Source organism: Capricornis sumatraensis, chromosome 3 (genome assembly GCF_032405125.1).
Source record: "Capricornis sumatraensis isolate serow.1 chromosome 3, serow.2, whole genome shotgun sequence".
NCBI classification, from domain to species: Eukaryota; Metazoa; Chordata; class Mammalia; order Artiodactyla; family Bovidae; genus Capricornis; species Capricornis sumatraensis.
The window spans coordinates 123969073-123988864 of NC_091071.1; the positions used below are offsets into that span (position 1 = coordinate 123969073).

Here is a 19792-nt window from a genome sequence, read left to right on the forward strand (position 1 = left end):
ACCCAGCATTTCTCGTGAAGTACTCTACATATAAGTTAAATAAGCAGGGTGACGATATACAGCCTTGATGTACTCCTTTTCCTGTTTAGAATTGAGAGATAAATTTAAAAGACTATATCTGATAGAGTGCCTGATGAACTATGAATGGAGGTTCTTGATATTGTACAGGAGACAGGGATGAAGACCATCCCCAAGAAAAAGAAATGCAAAAAAGCAAAATGGCTGTCTGAGGAGGCCTTACAAATAGCTGTGAAAAGAAAAGAAGTGGAAAACAAAGGAGAAAAGGAAAGATATACACATTTGAATGCAAAGTTCCAAAGAATAGCAAGGAGAGAGAGGTAAGAAAGGCTTCCTCAGTGATCAGTGCAAAGAAGTAAAGGAAAACAATAGAATGGGAAAGAGTAGAGATCTCAAGAAAATTAGAGATACCAAGGGAACATTTCATGCAAAGATGGGCTCAATAAAGGGCAGAAATGGTATGGACCTAACGGAGGCAGAAGATATTAAGAAGAGGTGGCAAGAATACACAGAAGAACTGTACAAAAAAGATCTTCACGACCGAGATAATCACGATGGTGTGATCACTCACCTAGAGCCAGACATCCAAATGCAAAGTCAAGTTGGCCTTAGGAAGCATCACTTCCAACAAAGCTAATGGAGGTGATGGAATTCTAGTCAGGCTATTTCAAATCCTAAAAGATGATGCTATGAAAGTGCTGCACTCAATATGCCAGCAAATCTGGAAAACTCAGCAGTGGCCACAGGACTGGAAAAGGGCAGTTTTCATTCCAGTCCCTAAGAAAGGCAATGCCAAAGAATGCTCAAGCTACCGCACAGCTGCACTCATCTCACGCTTGTAAAGTAATGCTCAAAATTCTCCAAGCCAGGCTTCAATAGTATGTGAACTGTGAACTTCCAGATGTTCAAGCTGGTTTTAGAAAAGGCAGAGGAACCAGAGATCAAATTGCCAACGATCATCAAAAAAGCAAGAGAGTTTTAGAAAAACATCTATTTCTGCTTTACTGACTATGCCAAAGCCTTTGACTGTGTGGATCACAATAAACTGGAAAATTCTGAAAGAGATGGGAATACCAGACTACCTGACCTGCCTCTTGAGAAATCTGTATGCAGGTCAGGAAGCACCAGTTAGAACTGGACATGGAACAATATAGACTGGTTCCAAATAGGAAAAGGAGTACGTCAAGGCTGTATATTGTCACCCTGCTCTCAGTTGGTCATTGTCTATTTCTGATGGCCAGCTACTGTGCTCCCTCATCCTCAGAGCTCTCATCTCCTTTGCAAAACTGCCTAAACCACCACCATACTGTACATTCTTTAGCAGTTCCTGGGCCAAATGTGTTGTTAGTGTTGCAATTTGCAACCCATTTTGAACTCGGATAAGAAAATCACTGAAATTTGCTTTTTGTCTAATGTGATTTCCCCTGTCTAAAATAAACAGCAAGTAATAAGTCATTGGGGCTTCCCTGGTGACTCAGTGGTAAAGAATTTGCCTGCCATATAGGAGCCACAGGAAATGTGTGTGTTCAGTCCCTGGGTTGGGAAGATACCTTGGAAGAGGGCATGGCAATCCACTACAGTATTCCTGCCTGGAGAATTCCATGGACAGAGGAGCCTGATGGTTCCTGCAGTCCCTGGGGTGGCAAAGAGTCGGACGTGACTGAAATGACTTGGCACACATGCATGCTGTAAGTCATTAACAACAAAAAAAACCATAAAGCAAGAAATGTGCATTAACATGATGTACAGCATTACCACATTTAAGAATTCCAATATCAAATGGCAGAGTTCGACAATGCAAAACTGCAATTACTTTTGCACCAATCTAATACTTATCTACGTTTTAATGTTGGAATGCTACTGTATGGAAATACACTGTAATATTTTAACCAGTTCCCTTATTGTTGGATATAACTTTTCTTATTTTAAAATGTTAATATAAGTGTCTGTTTTTTCAAACTATTTCAGGTTGGTCTTCCTGCAAAATCTGGAGTTGCTGGTGGCATTCTTTTAGTTGTCCCCAATGTCATGGGCATGATGTGCTGGTCTCCTCCTCTGGACAAGATGGGCAACAGTGTTAAGGGAATTCACTTCTGTCATGTAAGCATATTTTCTTAATGAAAATAGTGATCATGTAAGTTGAGCCGTCTGATGGTTCTACTTTATTACTCATTTCCATAGTTTGACTGTTTGCATTCTCACTGCCAGTCTGTCAGTTACTCAATAGCCATGTTAGTGTTTGCAAAGGAGCTTTAAATTGCCTTTACCAGACAGCTCCCATATAATCATCCTCACAAATTACAAATTTGTTTGATGCTTAAGTTTTAATTTCATGGTTGTAATTAGTTTTCAGTTTCTAAAAGCTCAGCAAAAGACATTAAACTTAGAAGAGTCATTTAGCCCTCACCATAAGTGAAAGATTGAGTCTCTTTTTTTTTAAGGAAATAAATACTGCAATTTAAAATGACTACTACTGTTAACTAGTTCAGTATCTTTATATTCTGGTTTTATTTACATTTACTAATTCCTAGAGTCTGCACTGAGTATTGTAATTTTTTCTGCAGATCTTCCCATTTAAAATACCAGTTTATTTTTCAGTTTTTTTAATATTTTACAAAAACTAGAGAATGACATTGGAGTCCTTATAGATTAAAATACACTGTAACCATAGTATTTCTTTATATTTTTGTGGTGCTATAGTTATTTGATAGAATAACTATTCATGTGGCCTATTATTATAATACCCATTTTACAGAAAATGAAAGTTACGCATTTTGAGTGCCTGAGCCCTAAGGTTATGGTAGTAAATTTTCAAATACCTGTAGTCCATGTCTTCTCATTTTGACTTCGGTCTTCTTGATACATCATGCGGCTTTATTAACATGCAGTGGTACTTTCTAGGAGATAGTAGTTAAGTTGAACAGTATTAGTGAAATTTGTTAAAATATGGAAAAACAATAGCCATTGACTAAGTCAGTTTCTTATTATACCTGTTTTGTTTAATTACAGGATCTTGTTTCTCTGTGTAATTTCCATAACTATGATAATTTGAGACACTTTGCTAAAAAACTTGATCCTCGAAGAGAAGGTGGTGATCAGAGGGTAAGCAAAATTCTTCTTTAGATTATCATGTAACTTTTTTTGAGAGAGGAAATGAGGTTCACCAGTTTAAATAAAACTTACTTTAATTGTTAGTGGCCTCATATTTTTACTAATAACAAATGAATACTGTTGAATTGTTGATGTTATCATCCTGGACATACATAGTAAATATTACTGTTTTATTTAAATTGAAACTGGTTACCCTAGGAGCAGAGTTTCCTCCCCATTTTTCTGCTGTTTTAGCAGTATTTTTAAGAATTGACTCTGTTAAAAGAAAACATATTGGAAAGTGCTGCATGCTATAAAGAGAAAACCTATTTTTGCTCTTAATATTTGTCAGTTATAGTCTCAAATTGAAGTTTATTTTTATGTGGATGGATATGTAAGTGGAAAAGGATTATAGTATTAGTGATAGGCCTTACAGAGCTTCATAGTAAGTTTTATATGTCACTATAGATGAAGTATTTTTCTTCAGAAAGTGTCTAATACAGTGTTCTGACACTGTTATTTTTTTTTTTTTGACACTGTTATTTTAAAGTGATATTTGTTTTTTACCAGTGTGTTTGACTTCATATTTTTGCACATATATACTCGTTTTTAAAGGAGTCAGGACTTAATTTCAGGAACAAGATTTTCTTTTTGTCTTTGTTGTTGTCTACTGCATTAAGGGACTTGTTTTGAATTTAAATTCCTTTGTATCCCAAGTGGAAATGTTTAGAATAAAATTACCTAACTAGACTTGAAGCTAATATATGCAAAGCACTTATAAGTAGAAAAAAATTTTAATACATACCAAGTAAATTTTCCTATCATTAGTTTCAAAGTGACTTTTAATAATACATGAGAATTATTCAAAGCTGACAAAAATAGAAACTTCCATGGGCGTCAACATGAGTAACATGGAGCAAAACATCAGATGGTGGTGGGTGAAAATGCTAACAGATTTTAATAACATTCATCATTGAAAAATACCATTTTATAGCTTGGACCTTTCTTCACTCAAGTGCACTAATAAATTATGTATGTTGCTTGAACAACTAGCATTCCTTTGGACCATTGGACTATGAAAGTCTCCAACAAGAACTTGCTTTAAAAGAGACAGTATGGAAAAAAGTGTCACCTGAGTCAAATGAGGACATCTCTACAACTGTAGTATATAGAATGGAAAGTCTGGGAGAGAAAAGCTAAAGATATGGGTTCTAGTTTCAGAATGTTCTTCATTTAACCTTTCAAACATCTTTAGTTTTTTTTGCATACTATATTTATTGAGTTTTTTGTGCTTTCAACCTTGGGTACTGGAGCCATAAAGCTCTTTTTTTTTTTTTTTTTAATCTTTGTGTAAAGTTAACAGATTAAAAAGTGGATTTGTCAGTCTTTTAAAAAGTATAAATAAAGCAGATTTTTTTTTTAATGAAAGGAAGAATTTCTTTAAATTTTTTCTTGGTGTAATTAAAATTTTAACTATATGTAGTCAAATAATCCTATTTTAAAATAACAAGAGAAATTTGTAATTTCTTGGTTCTGAAACCCACACATTGAACTCATAAATTTCATTACATTTCTTTATTTTCCAGTTTTAAAATTGACATGGTGTCTCCAGTAGCAATACAAAGTATTTCTGTGCTAAATACAAAAATAAAAAGACATAATTATGATTTCCAAATTATTTAATATAGCAGCAGATAGATTTGCTTTACTCTTTTTTGGCTTTAAATTTTTAAAAATTTTATTTAAAATTTTATCAAACACTTTAAAATATCTTTGCTTTTTCACTTTCAACTCCTTTGTTCTGTCAGAATTGTTATGTACAGGAGTGTCTTATGTTACTAAAGCATTCCAGCCAAAGAATTTCCGATGTAAGATAATGACATGTTTCACTGTTAAAAAACCTATAATGGTTACTCAGAAGGAGCAGCAGTGACTGTCTTCAAGTGAAATGTTTACCTGAACAGTTTTATTTTCATATTACCCACGTAACTTTTTCTGTGTTATATTTAAGTGTGAATGGTGAATTTTGGTTTTTAGCTTTTAATAATTATAATAATTTCACAAATGCTAATGAACTTTGCAATAAATTATAATTATATCTCATAAAGCTTGTTTTATTTGAAAGTAGTTAGGAAATGAATTCAGTATGAAGGTAGTAAGTATGCTACTAAAATAAACCTGTTAGATTTTAATCCTTTTGTTTGGTTATAATAATGCAATATTGAGAATCAAAACTTGTTTTTAAGAGGACTGTAGGTTCAACACAGCCTAAATTTGAAATAATTCACAATGTTTAAAGTCTGTCTTGGCAAAGTAATTGTAAAGTTTTGTAGGATCCTATTCATACTTCTTCCTTCCTCCATATACCTCTCTGTTTCTCCCCACAGTTCCCAAGAGCTTCAAGATTTTGGAAGGACAGGGATGGAGTCAGAAGGAGAACTTAATAGTTTCTTAGTATCATGGCATACATGTGGTATAGGGTAACGTCTAAAATAGTAATTACAGTGTAGCAAAAAAATATTTTCCTCGATAGTTTAGATGCAAGTGCAAACACAGATGTAGAAAATCTTGATTATATGAGTTTGAAAACCATGATATTAGGAAAAGAAGTACTCTTCCAAATTTGTTTAAAACCCTTTTGGCCCAACTGAAATATTAAACATATTTTTAAACTAGTTATACAGTAAGTTTTAGAAGATATTAGCCAAGGATTTTATGGCTAATTGTTCCTCTGATGTACAGACGCATATCCTAACTGGATGTTTCTGGTTTGGCCATTTACATGAAAGTGGTGTGTCTGCTCTCTCCATACATTTATACCTTAACTCTGCTATACCTTTGAACAGTGTGATTCGTATTACTTCACAGAGCTGTTTGTGGTTTGGGGACTGAATGTCTTTAATTGGTAGTTTCCCAAAAAAAGGCTCCTCTCTCCCAGGCTCTAATTGTTACATTTTACTGTTTCATTTGGAGTGGGTTTTACTTTATAAAATGAAAATTTCATGTTTCATATTGTATCCACATTTGTACAGATTTCAAAAGGATGTTAATTTGTGCCACTTACTATGTTGATAAGGCTTAAATACACACCAGTAGAGAAGGGTTTTCTAAGCTATTCATCCTGTTAAAGATGAGCATTCAGAAGTTTTTGTAGGAAGGTATAAATGGAAGAAGAGAGAAGATATTGTGAATAGGTCCTCAAACTTTACTTTTTAAAAAAAAGAGGAAAATCTTTGCCAGATTTAAAAACATTATTTTGATTCTTTCAGTATTTTAAATACCTTTTCAAATAAAGTTATTGAAAAGTACCCAGTATTGTTGAATTTAATGTTTTATGCCATTACTGATTCTTGATATTCAAGCATTTTGAAGTTAGCATATTTGTTTTTCTTTTTTTGCCATCATTAACATTTCATTTGAAATGCATATCCTTTCTGAAATACTTTATTTTTAGCATAAATGTTGTGCATTTTATCTTAGTGTTTGGATTAATCCATTTGTGTTATTTAGCTTTCTTTTATTTGCTTTGTATATTAATGTACCTTTTATTTTCCAGTATGCCTACTTTTTGTATTGTACAATAAATTTATTTTAAGCTGATTTTATTGGTTTTTTTTATAAAAGCAACTCCAGCATTTTAAGTATAACAAATGGAATTTTAACTTTAAAAGTCATGCTTTATGAAGATATAATAAAAATGCTTTATAATTTTAGTTAATTCTGAGACTTCTGTGAAGAGAAACTATAGAAATACTCAAAGGCTTCATTTGATTCTATTTTTTAATGTAGTATAGTGTTGGTGGTTTTTTTTTTTTTTACTTTCGGGGAGGATGTTTTTCAATTGGTTGTATTAGAAGTATTTGAATAAAGACTTTTTTCCTAATTTTTTTTTTGTTGTTTTTCCACTTAACAACTTAGGGAAAAAAGCTCTCCTCCATTTACAGATTCTTTCTGCTTTCTGAGCAAGAACATCACTGATTCACTATGTAATTGCTGCTTTATCAGTTGTCCAGAATAGGAGAAATGTTGCTAAAATCAGAGTATTATTGCATTAGAATAGAATTGTAAACCTCAGTAGAATTTATATTGAGTAGAAAAACTGTAAAACTGAAATTCACCTTAACTACTTTATAAGAAATTTAACTTTCAGAAGGAACTTAGTATAGTTCTACAGCATGGTCCAAATTACAATGTATGTGCATCGTAGGTCAAATACAGTACTTTAAGTTTTTGTTTGATGAAATTTTCCATTCATATCCAGAGAAACATCCCAAATATATTGGTGAAGTTTTTAAAACTGTTTGAAGGGGAAATACTGTTGTTTATAGGAATTTCTATTTATCTGTGAGATTTTTTTCCATAATGTTCTTTTGGGACTAGTAAATAGGGAGATCCATTGTTATGATATATTCAGTTTGTAAGTTTGTGATCAGTAGCTTTGAAAGATACATTTGGGGTTGTTTTGTTGGTGTTTTTAGTCCCTTAGAAACAGGTAACTCAAAGAGCTTGGTCTGAAAGTGTAGTTTCATAGGCATGTACTGAATGTATACTGATATTGTCAGTCTGTATCATGATAATTTATATAAATGTATGTGAATGTGTATATAGTAGATGTCTGTTTATTTATGTGTCTTCATCTATGCATTCATATTCTGAAAACCAGTAGCAGTTATTTCTACATAGTATGTCCTGTATAAATGGTTCTTTGATCTAGGTTTTGTTGTAGAAGAACTTGGAATTTTTGCTGACCCAGAACTTATAAAATATAGCATATTTTACTTTTTTCAGTTTACCTTTAAAGATATGTGGTTTCTGTTTTGCTCCCATTCACTACTAGCACTGTCAGAGAGGAGAATAATGATACTGGAGAACTACACAAAAGGGAAAGCAAGAACATCAGATTTCCTGTGGAAGCTGACTTTAGTTTCCAAAATTATTATATGGAAGGATTGTATACAACTTAAATAATGGACTTCTTAGTTACAACAGTTTACTCTATGGAATAATTTTATTCCAAAACTTGTGCACAATTTTTAGTTTTTTAACAAATAACATGCTTTCCATTCAGTTCTTCCTTTACCATTTTATATTCAGTGTAATATTTAATTAAAACCAGATGAATTGGAGGTGGGGCTTGTTATGATTCATCATGCCCCATCCCCCAGATTTTTACTCAGATTTTTTCATAGTAGACTTGTCCATTCACTGTCATGTAGTTCAGAGCCAAAATTATGCGTGAACATATATTCAGGTATATCAAGTTCAACCACTTTTATTTTAAATTGTAACACAGTTAACATTTGCTTTCTACACTGTTTAGAAATGGAAGGAATTTAATTGGACTAAGATTCTTTTATTCCTTTTTTCCCTCTCTCTGCCCCAGTTGTAGTTTATCAGTGTGAATAGCACACAGTGCACATTGAAGAAGTTTAGGAATGGACTGAACTTCTCTGGTGGCTCAGATGGTTAAAGAATCCACCTGCAATGTGGGAAGCCTTGGGTTTGATCCCTGGGTTGGGAAGATTTCCTGGAGAAGAGAAGGGCAGGAATTACACTTAGTTTAGAATTCTTAAAAATACTGTAAATCTAAGACAAAATCTATCCAGTATAAAACAGAGCTCACAAAACTTGATTTTTTTTAGAGTCCTTAAATAGTAATAGAAAAGGTACTTACTTAAAAAAATATTAAATAGACTGATATAAGTCTTTATTTAATGAATTATTCTCTTCCTGTAGTTTTAAAATGTTCCTTTCTAAATTTATGTTTTGTGAGCATATGAAAGAAAGTTTAAGGTTGATTTAGTTTACCTAGGTGATTTGTAGATGGTTTATCCTAGTAATTTTAATAAGTTGTAGCTATGGAGATTTTTGAGATATGTAAAAGATGTAAAACCAGTGAGGATCAAAACTTTTATAATGGTTTCCTAATCCATTTATCTTTAATTAAAATGAATAGAATACTAATTAGCACTTGGCACATTGCATTTTTGGTATTTTGGGCATAATATACAAAACACTTCTTGTTGGGAACTCTTACATTGGTTACATTTTAAAAAAAAGAAGAAGAAGTAATCATCCTTGATTCCAAGTACTTTGATGAACTTGTATGCAGTCCAGCATGGAGGCACAAAGGAAAGAGTAATGAAATGACAAATTCTGGCAGTTGATCTCGTAATTTGGGTATTATTATTAGACTTTAAATTTCATTTACTAATTTGGAAGTATTTTAGTTAAAATCTCAGTGGTAAAGAACAATTTTGGTATACTTAAGTGAGATTTTAATATCTGAGGATCTTATTTTTCTGGACATAGTATTATCAAAAAATAATGATTTAAAAAAAAATAATAATGATTTTTGTTTCATTAAGTATTTACCTTGCTAAAATATTTTCAATCCTAATGTCTCAGCTGGTTGAAATTACCTGTTTGGAAGGCTTAGCTTTTAAAAGGAAAAATTCTTACCTGAAACCGTTTTAAATTTCTATTTATTATATATCTGGAGATTTTTTATATAGTGAAAATCTCTCCTGCCTAACAATTCTACTTGAAACTCTTAGTTATAATTTTAATTCATATCCTATAAATAGCTGAAGAATTCCTTTTATTTTTAAAATACAGTTCAGCTGTTCTAGGTCTTTGTTCTTTCATTTACTGTAGTCTTGTAATTTATTAGAATCACATGGTTGAGCTGGAAAGGAATTGAGGGTTATCTTACCACAAACTCCCATTCCTCCCAACCCTCTTTTCCAGGTAGCACCTTGCTTTCTCAATTAGCACATTACCCCCCCCCCCCTTCGATAGGGTTGGTTTATTTTATGTATTTTGGGACAGCCTTTTATTTGTTGGTTGTTTTTATCCAGTGTGTGTGTGCATGCGCATGCACACTAAATCACTTCAGTCGTGTCCGACTCTTTGTGACCCTGTGGACTGTAGCCCACCAGGCTCCTCTGTTCAAGGAATTCTCCAGGTATAATTGGCAGTACTGGTTAATATGATTGTAAGTTATTTACAAACTAATCATCCCATCATTGTTTATTAAAACTAATTGTATTTTTCTAGTATATAGTTATATGCCACATTTATAAAGACTAATAAAGCTAGAAATGTATGTCACAAGTATACAGTAGTTCTAAAAATAAATCATGACCCCAGAATCTTTGAAAAAACTAAAGGGTAACAGAAATGTGACTTTAAAAATAAATATTGCACCCTTGGCTTTTTAAAATAAATTCCTTTGCGATTAGGCTAAATATATAAGTAAAAAAGATTTTCAAGTAGCAAAAAGGTTATTGGAGTTCCAAAAATATGTTTTCTGGAAAAAAATTTTTTTCCAATTAGCTTTTCCCAGCACATACTGTGCAGAATACCTAGCTCGTTCCATTGTTTCTGCGTTAGATATTTGGTTCTTTGAGTGGCTTCAGAAAAAGGCTCCGTAGTTGCCTGATACTTTATTGTGTGTATTATCCTCAGTATCAGTATACTTCATAGTTGTGGGATTTTTTTTTTATGAAGCAGATATATATTGCTATTCTTGAAGTGCATTAATTTTTTCAAGAGTTGATTTAAGTGTTAAAACTTTATTATTATTCTTTTAAAAAAAAACTACTATTTCTTCTCAAAATTTAAACTTTTCTAGGAAACTCTTCCCCCAAGTTTGTATAAGTGAGAACCTGAACTTTTAAGAGACTGACTCATTCAGTATAAGCTTGCTTGTATTGAATGCTTGCTTTCACGTTATATCTATTAAATTAGAATGATGCTGAAATACTAGCATTGGTTATGCAGATATAACTATTCATGTTCGGGTATTCCATTGTAAGATCCAAATTAAAATAATGATCTTCGGTCTCTTGTTAAACTTTTCCTTAGCTTCAAATGACGAGTTTTCATTATTTTGTGTGTGCCTTTCATAAATCATCACTAAGGATCACTACAATTCGTCCTTTGAGGGGATAACATAAAACTTAAGTCTTTTATCCATTAAGGGAGATTAATGATGTATAGAATTATATCAGTTATTAATTTAATTACACCCAAGGTCTGTTTTGTTTCTTCTTGTAGTCTCTAAAAATTAAAGAATCCTAATTGGAAAACTCAAAATCTGTTAATCTTGAGTATTGTTTCTTTTTCATCCTTTCCTGACAGTAACTCATTTTGGGCTTAAAATGAGATAACTTTAAAAATTATATCAGAGTTGCTCATAAAATGGGCTTTCCTTTTCAGACCTTCATATTGCTGGTAGGTTAATTTCCAAATTGTTTCATGTTGTTAACATTTGTCACTCTACTTTTACTTTCTTTAAAATGTTATTTTTTTAAATTCACAACTGATAAAGTATAAACTTATTATCAATATGATATAACTTGTTGGTAATTTATTTTACAGTTGACTTTGAATACATGCATCTGTGGGTCCAGGTCTGTGTAGAAGATTTATAATTTAAATACAGAAATGAACTAAATAATATTTTCTGCTTTGAGTTAAAATGAATACGTTACAGTTTCTGCAGAATGGAACTTTATTGATATCCTTTGAAATTGTAGGACAAATGATTTTGTTAAAATTCTTTTAACTAATACCATTAACCCACTTTAATCATACCAATAAAATATTTCTGCCTTAATGTTTCCTCTTTTTACCTGAAAGGAAAACTTCAGAGAACAGTTTTCATGAAGCAGGAAGTAGAGCTTAACTTTCTATTACCTGTTGTTGAAGTGTTTCAACTAAAGCATGCTATTACAAGAGTCATTGTATGACATTTTTTCTTTTTCACCTAAAGGAGAAACAAGGGAGAAAAAACTAATTGCAGTGTTTTTAGCCAAGTAATAAAAACTGGAGAAGCTTTGATTTTTGTCTCTGTTGTGCAGTTTTATTTTATATCCACCGTATATATCTGCCACAGAACCATCACTGTTATTTATTTTGTATCCCTTACATGTTGGACTTTGTCCTGTAATGATCTTCTTGCTTTCATGTTAGTATAGATTTACCGTGTGTGTAGGGCCTTTTGGATGCAGAGCTGCTATTGCTTGCATACTGTATTTTGTAGTTTTTGCTATGCAGAAGTTCTTACTCACTGCCATTGTGAGGCTTAGAATTTTGTGTTAGTTAAGAATTTGGGATCTTCTGCAGCAGTTTTTGATAATTGAAACTTTTGGTTTACCTAGCATTTTTTTTCACTTAAAAAACATCAGTGAATGCTGGGCAGTTAGTTGGGCATACAGTTTAAGTGGGTAGCCTGATGTGATATCCTGTGGGCATGAATTTTGAGTTTTGATTTGCTTTTATTTTCATATTTACACACACACTATTCAGGCAGTATGTTAGGTGTTAGAGATGCTGCTGTAAGAGGCAAGGTTCTTCTCCCTATGGTGATCACAATCCATAGAAGCAGGGAGGCTGCCTCCGTTCTCTTAACTCTAGGATTGACAGAGTGGAGTTTTCTGTGCTATATATGAGCAAGCACATTAAACGTCGCTGGCATCTGAATATCCTTGAGCCCTCAAACAAACTTCTAAAACATTTCAGATTTTCAGTTTTATCTATTGTAAGTTTGGCTCCTGTACAAAGAAAAAAATAAAATTGCAAATGTTTTAATGTCACTGTCAGCTTTTTTTCAATAAGTAATGATTATAGATGTTGACTTGTCTATAAATAATGCCAAATGATTTTGACATACAATTTTAAGGCTCAAGTCTAATGTAAGTAAAGGAGGTTTTTGTATATTGACTCAGTCTACCACTTATTATCTAGTATTCTTTTAAAAGTCTCAAGTATTTTCAGTTTGATCAGTTAATAAAATTCACCCTTCAAATCCTGACATCCATTTAAAAATACGATTATCTGTTAACCCACTCCTGCCAAATAGATGACTAAATGTAAGCATAAGAGTCTAAACACATGAATTTTTTTTAAGTTCACTTTAAAACCATCTCATTAAACTTGTTTACTGTATATGTTCAGCAGAATATGTCACTAGGAGAAAGGACTGATTTCAACTATGAAGTAATTACTTGTGTTCCTTCTGATCAGGAAACTCTGCAATAGCGATCTTCATTAAGTTGCTGGCTACAATGCACAAAAGCAAACAGGTTTTACAGAACTTGGGGCCAAATCTAGTGACCATGTTGTAATTAATTTTGCCCTAGACAGCTTCTTTTGTAGAGATGCAATGAAAAGGTAGGAAACAGGTACTACCAGAGAAGTTTGAAAGTGTTTTACAGATAACATACAGAATAGGTGCAGAAGTTTATTCTTTTGTTCATTTGCTTTCATGCAGTAATTACGGAGCAGCCACTACAAGCCAGGAATTGTTTTGTGTTCTGGGCAGGACCACGAGACACAATCTTTTAGACCGTATATACCAGGAGTTAGTATAGCAAAAAACAGCCTAGATAAGTAATTGCATAAGGTGATTTCAAATAGTGTTTTATCTACAAAAAAGAGCGTATGTCACTGTTCTATCTTAATAATTTGAAAATCTCAAACTTTGTTAAGCACTCCCCCAGAAAGCTAAATAACTTCAGTCTGTTTCATTACATTGTTAATTGTTGAATGAAGTAAAAACCTTACCTGGATATCTGGGAATTAATGACCACCTGGACCGCTTGACTTATTCATAGACAGCTCTTTTATTTTTTTAGAATGTTAAAAAGAAATTTTTAAGTACAGGAAGCAATAAAGAACTTCTTTAAGAAGTGATACTGTGATAATAGCCCATCTGCAATATTTCTGCCTGATTCTGATAGACTCTTTTTTTTTGTTTCAGAAGTTGGTTTCGGGGCTCAAGCACAAACTTTTAAAATTTTGTGTCATATTTTTGAAAAAACATAATCAGATGTATATACAGTTGATCTTTAACAACATGGGGATAAGGGTCCCTGATCCTCCCATGCTGTTGAAAATCCACATACAGCTTTACAGTACACCTTCTCTGCCCTTGGTTCCGCATCCATGGATTCAACCAACTGGCAGATTCTATAATACTAAATGCAGTATGTATTTATTAGTGGGGGGGACATACAGATGTTAACGCACACAGTTCAAACTTGTGTTGTTCAAGGGTCAACTGTGTTCACCCATTTTCCCCACCCTCCGCCCCCACCTCTTGGAACCATCAATCTGTCCTCTGTATCTATGAGCTTGTGTTTAGGTTCCAAATATGAGAAAGATTATAGTATTTGCCTTTCTCTGTGTGCCTTCATGTAGTATAAGGCCCTTGAAGTCCATCTATGTTGTCTTAAATAGCAGGGTTTTTTTCTTTTTTATGTTTCTGTAATATTCCTGTGTGTATACATGTGTGTGTCAACAATTTTATATCCACTCATCCATTGACAGACACTGTGTTTCTGTGTTGGCGATTGTAAATAATGCTGCAATGAATGTGGGGGTGCATGTATGTTTTCAAGTCAGCACATTTTCTTCAATAAATATCCAGAAATGGAATTGCTGAATCACATGGTATTTCTGTTTTTAATTTTTTGAATGACATCCATGCTGTTCCATAGTGGCTGTGCCAGTTTACATTACCACCAACAATGCCCAAGGATTCCTTTTCTCTGTATCCTCACCTACTTCTGTTTCTGGTGTTTTTTGTTTTTTTTTTTTAATAATACCCTCTCTGTCAGGTGGGATATTTCATTTTGGTTTTGATTTGCATTTCCCTGATCATAATGCAGAACACATTCTCATGTACCTCTTGGTCATCTGAATGTCTTTGGGAAAATGCCTTTTTAGATCTCATTTTTTAGTTGGACTTTTTAAGTGTACTGTTGAGTTGTATGAATTCTTAACATAATTTGGATATTAGCCCCTTACCACACGTGGTTTACAAATATTTCCTCCTGTTAAGTAGTTTGTTTTTCATTTTGTTGATGGTCTCCTTTGCTGTGCGGAAGGTTTTTAGTTTGAGGTAGTCTGGCTTGTTTATTTTTGCTTTTTAGTGTCAGATTCAAAAAGATCATTGCCAAGACTCATGTCACAAAGCTTACTGCTTGTTTTATTCTGGGAGTTTTATGATTTGGGGTTTTAGGTTCAAGTTTTTAATCCATGTTGAGTTCAGTTTTGGGTATGGTATGTGATAGTGGTCTTCTTTTATTCCTTTGCATGTAGCTGTCCAGTTTCCCTAACACCATTTACTGAAGAGACTCTCCTTTCTCTATTGTGTATTTTTTTGCTCCTTTGTAAATTAATTGACTATATCTGTGTGGGTTTATATCTGGGTTCTACTCTAGTCCATTGATCTCTGTATATGTTTTTATGCCAATACCACCTGTTTTAATTACTATCCTTTTTAATATGGCTTGACATTAGGGACTTTCTCAAGATTGCCCTGAATATTTGGGATCTTTGTGGTTCTGTGAAAATTTTAGAGGTGTTTTTTTTCTGTTTCTGTGAAAAATACCATTGGAATTTTGATAGGAATTGCATTAAATCTGTATATAACTTGGATAAGTATTGACATTTTAACAGTATTTTAGTCCTTGAGCATGAAATATTTTTCTGTTTTTGTTCTCTTCAGTTTCTTTCATTAATCTTGCAGTTTTCAATGTATAGGTCTTTCATCTCCTTGGTTAAATTTATTCCTAGGTGTTTTATTCCTTTTGATGTAATTGCAAATGAGATTGTTTTCTTAATTTCTCTTTTGATAGTTTGTTATTAGTGTATAGAAATGCAACAGACCTTGGTGTATTGAGTTTGTATCCTACAACTTCACTGAATTTATTAGTTCTAGCAGTTTTCTGATGGAGCTTTTAGGGTTTTCTATGTATAATATGTCTTCTGCAGATAGTAACAGTTTTACTCTTTTCTTTCCAGTTTGGATTTCTTATCTGTTTCTTGTCTGTTTGCTTTGTCTAGAACTTCAAGTACGATGTTGAATAAAAATAGTGAAAGTGCACATCTTTATTTTCTTTATGAACTTAGAAGAAAAGCTTCCAACTTTTCACTATTAAGTATGGCATTAACTGTGGACTTGTCATATATGCCCTTTATTATGTTGACGTACATTCCCCACTTGGTTGAGAGGTTTTTTTTAAATCATAAATGGATGTTGAATTTTGTCAAATGCTTTTTCTGCATCTATTGAGATGACCATATGATTTTTATCTTTCATTTTGTTAATCTGGTATAACACATTGACTGATTTCTGTATGTTGACCCATCCTTGCACCCCTGCAGTAAATCCCACATGATCACAGTGTATGACCCTTTTAGTGAATTGCTAAATTTGCTTTGCTAATATTTTGTTGAGGATTTTTGCATCTGTAATCATCATGGATACTGATGTGTCATTTTCTTTTGTTGTGATGTCTTTTGTCTGGTTTTGGTATTGCGGTTATGATAGCCTTGTTAAATGAGTTTGGAGGAGTTCCCTCCTCTTCCAGATGCAAAAGATGCATTTTCATCCTTTTGTTTGCCTTGTCTAAATGTCTGTTAGCTAAACTCAATTTATTAAAACTTTTATAAATCCTGATTTTTCACAGAGATCAAAGTTCTGGGCTTTCATTAATCTTTTTTATGTATAATTGTTCAATGATCTGGAACTTAATTATGCAAAAATGAATGTATCTTTGTTCATATCTGTACTTGTTTTTAGTATAAAGATTTTTTTTTGGAAACCAATAGAATGAGAATGATTCAGTGATTTAAAAAATGAAATATTCTATCATCATTTAGAGCCATTTACAGTTGTCCTTCTATACGTTTGATTTTTAGTTTAATGACAATGTTAAATGTAAGCAAAAAAATCACAAAAACATGCCATTTATACTAGATCATGAAGAAACAACTTTGTTATTAAAGTGTATTTTAAAAAATAGCTTCTTCCTTTCCCAGTGCACTTATTCAGGCAGATGAGTGGTAAATGAATGCATTTTCCATCTGTTTTCTCCCAGAATTGCTTTTATAATAATGTATTATGTATAATGTATTTGTACCAGTAGTGTGGTGCAAAAGTGGTCAGACAGTCGATTTTTTCTGTGAAGTTGCTTTCCCACTTATGTAGCTGTAAGAAAGTGGCTAAGACTCTTCTGGTCTCTAGGTTTTCTCTTCAATATTGTTAGTCCCTGTTTTACTTAGTTACCAAATAGTTCTACATGTCTTCTCCACCAACAATTTTGTTTTCCTTTTATGTGTGTTTTCTCCTCTTTCCTGCTGCTGTATGTAGGTCCCCCACCAGTGTCCAATATTAGATCCCTTTATATAAATTAATATATAACCTTTAAAATTATTTTTTTGTTCTTCCTATTAAGAACTGATTATCTCAGTATTTATTAGTTTTTGTTTAAATCGCGTAACAGAGTTAGTTCAAGGTATTTAGCCGACTTAACTTGGTGGAGTAGCTCAGATTTTATAAAAACCAACATCAGCATTATCTTATTATTCACTCATGAATTAGTTCTTCATTCAGCCAATGTTTATTTATTGCCTATTATGTCCCAGAAACTGCAAAGTGCTTAAGATAGGCAGCAGTTAATGAGACAAGTATGATCCAGCTCTTGGTGTTTGCAGTCTATAAGGGGATGCAGATATTGAATAAAGAATTACTAAAATAATTTAATATAATTAATTTCTTCATACTGATACATGTAGTTCTAGTTTATTTTAACTGCTGTAAAGAAGGTGAAATGGTATATTCTGTGACACTGTTTTTATATACCCATAACAGACTTGATGAGACAAATACACAATGTAGTTAAAGTATAAGAACATACACTCCAGTCTTCAGTGAAGCTCACCTCTGGGCAGAAAAGGAATGGATGCAGGAGAAACATCAACAGTTAGCGGTATCTTTATCTTTTAAAAATACTAATCAAATATGATAGAATAAATGAAAGAAAACTACAGAGTAGAGTGCTTGGAGAGGGTATAACATGAAAACCTCATTTTACCTGGATGATTCAGTATGGTTGTTCTCCATGGAAGGTGATAGTTAAATTTAGAATGAGTTAGAGGAAGAGTTGTTGTTTGGTCGCTAAGTCAAGTCTGACTCTTGATGCCACCCCATGGACTGTATCCCGTCCAAGACTCCTCAGTCCATGGGATTTCCCAGGCAAGAAACCTGGATTGGGTTGTCCTTTCTGTCTGCAGGGGATCTTCCTGACCTAGGGACCAAACTCCCATCTCCTGCATTGGCAAGTGGATTCTTTACTGCTGAGCTACCAGGGAAACCCAAGAGAAAGGGTAGAGTAGGGTTAATAGGATAGTCTGGTTTTAGAAAGGCCCCAAGACAGAAAGGAGTTTAGCACATTTCAGAAAGTGAAAGTAAGCAAATATGGTGAGGCGAGGTGAGTGGAGATAGGCCGTAGATGTGTCTTGGATCACATTATGTAGGTTCACCCTTCTCATATTTTAATATGCATCTGAATTGTTAAGTGTCCTAATTATGAAGTGGAGATTCCTAAAGTCCAACACCGAAGATTGCTTTTAAAATCTGCGTTTTTATTAAGCACCCCAGGTGTTTCTGCTGCAGTTAGTCCTCTGAACACAGTTGGGCAAAAATCTATGTAGGGTTTTATATGCCATTTATATATAGGGTTTTATATCCATATTGGACTATTCATAGTGCAGTTGGAAACTTGAAGACTTCTTAGAAGAGACATGACATGACACTGCTCTGTGGAGAACAAATTAGAGGAAGGCAGGAGTTGAAGTTCTGAGCCCAAAATGAGATGTGGTAGTGATTTAGGATAGAGCATTAGAAGTGAAAAAGGTAGATAATAGGTGTTAGAGATGAAATTGGCTAGCATGTGTTGATAGTATTTGGTGGATGAAAAAGATGAGATATCAAATTGACCACCAGGTTTTTAGTAGGAGCAATAGGGAGGATGCTCCTGCTTTTACTGTGATGAAGAAGTGAACTTTGTGAGTACAGAAAAAAATTAATTTTGGTTTTGATAGTTAAGGATGTTTGACTCTAGAAATCAGGAGTTGATTAACAGTGGTTTAGACATATGGGATTATTTTTCTCATATAACAAGTCTGGGGGTAGACAGCCAGTACTAATACCATCAGAAAGGTATGCTCTGCTGTGACCATCCTTAGTGTCTGGACATTAGACCTTATAGTTGCCAGATAGGTGTTTCATTTTTGGTCTCTCTTGTATGGTCAAAGTAGAAGAATAAAGGAAAGAGTGACACCTAAATCATGTGAAAGAAATTTCCCAGAAACCCATATACTCACTGGCCAGACTAGATATAAGGGAATTTAGGGGGCTAGTTTTTAGTTAAGACTCATAACTATCCCTAAGGAGTAAGAGATTCTATTAGTGCATACTGACAGGGTAGGAAATGGATAATGGGTAGGCAGTTAGCAGTGTGTGAAAGGTAACATCTTTTTGGCATGTCTGTATTTGTGAGATGTCTAAGTAATGATATTGAGTAAGTATCAGATATAGGTCTGGAATTTAGAAGGGTGGTCTAAGCTGGAGATAGAATTTCATGAGGGATCAGCCTGGAAGAGTAGATTCAAAGCTGTGGGGAGGTATGTGAGATTGCTCCAGGGGACAGTGAAATGAGAAGGAACCCTAAGAAACTCCCATTTTAAAAGTAGGATAGAGTAGTTCGGTTCAATTCATTTCACTCACTCAGTTGTGTCCGACTCTGTGACCCCATGGACTGCAGCATGCCAGGCTTCCCTGTCCGTCACCAACTCCCGAAGCCTACTCAAACTCATATCCATCACA

At 33.5% G+C, this 19792-nt stretch overlaps 1 protein-coding gene across 2 annotated transcripts in view; it reads left to right on the plus strand.

The window, feature by feature from the left end:
• Positions 1–19792, plus strand: part of GLS (glutaminase) — an 87268-nt gene that overhangs the window by 51065 nt on the left and 16411 nt on the right. Inside the window, exons 13-15 of one of the 2 annotated variants that reach the window (XM_068966999.1) lie at positions 1987–2118; positions 3028–3120; positions 4162–4498. In XM_068966999.1, coding sequence (XP_068823100.1) covers positions 1987–2118; positions 3028–3120; positions 4162–4308 — 372 coding nt within the window. In that variant the 3' untranslated portion in view covers positions 4309–4498. Of the gene's footprint in view, positions 1–1986; positions 2119–3027; positions 3121–4161; positions 4499–19792 lie in introns of those variants that run through there. The other variant, XM_068966998.1, reaches the window with a different exon arrangement.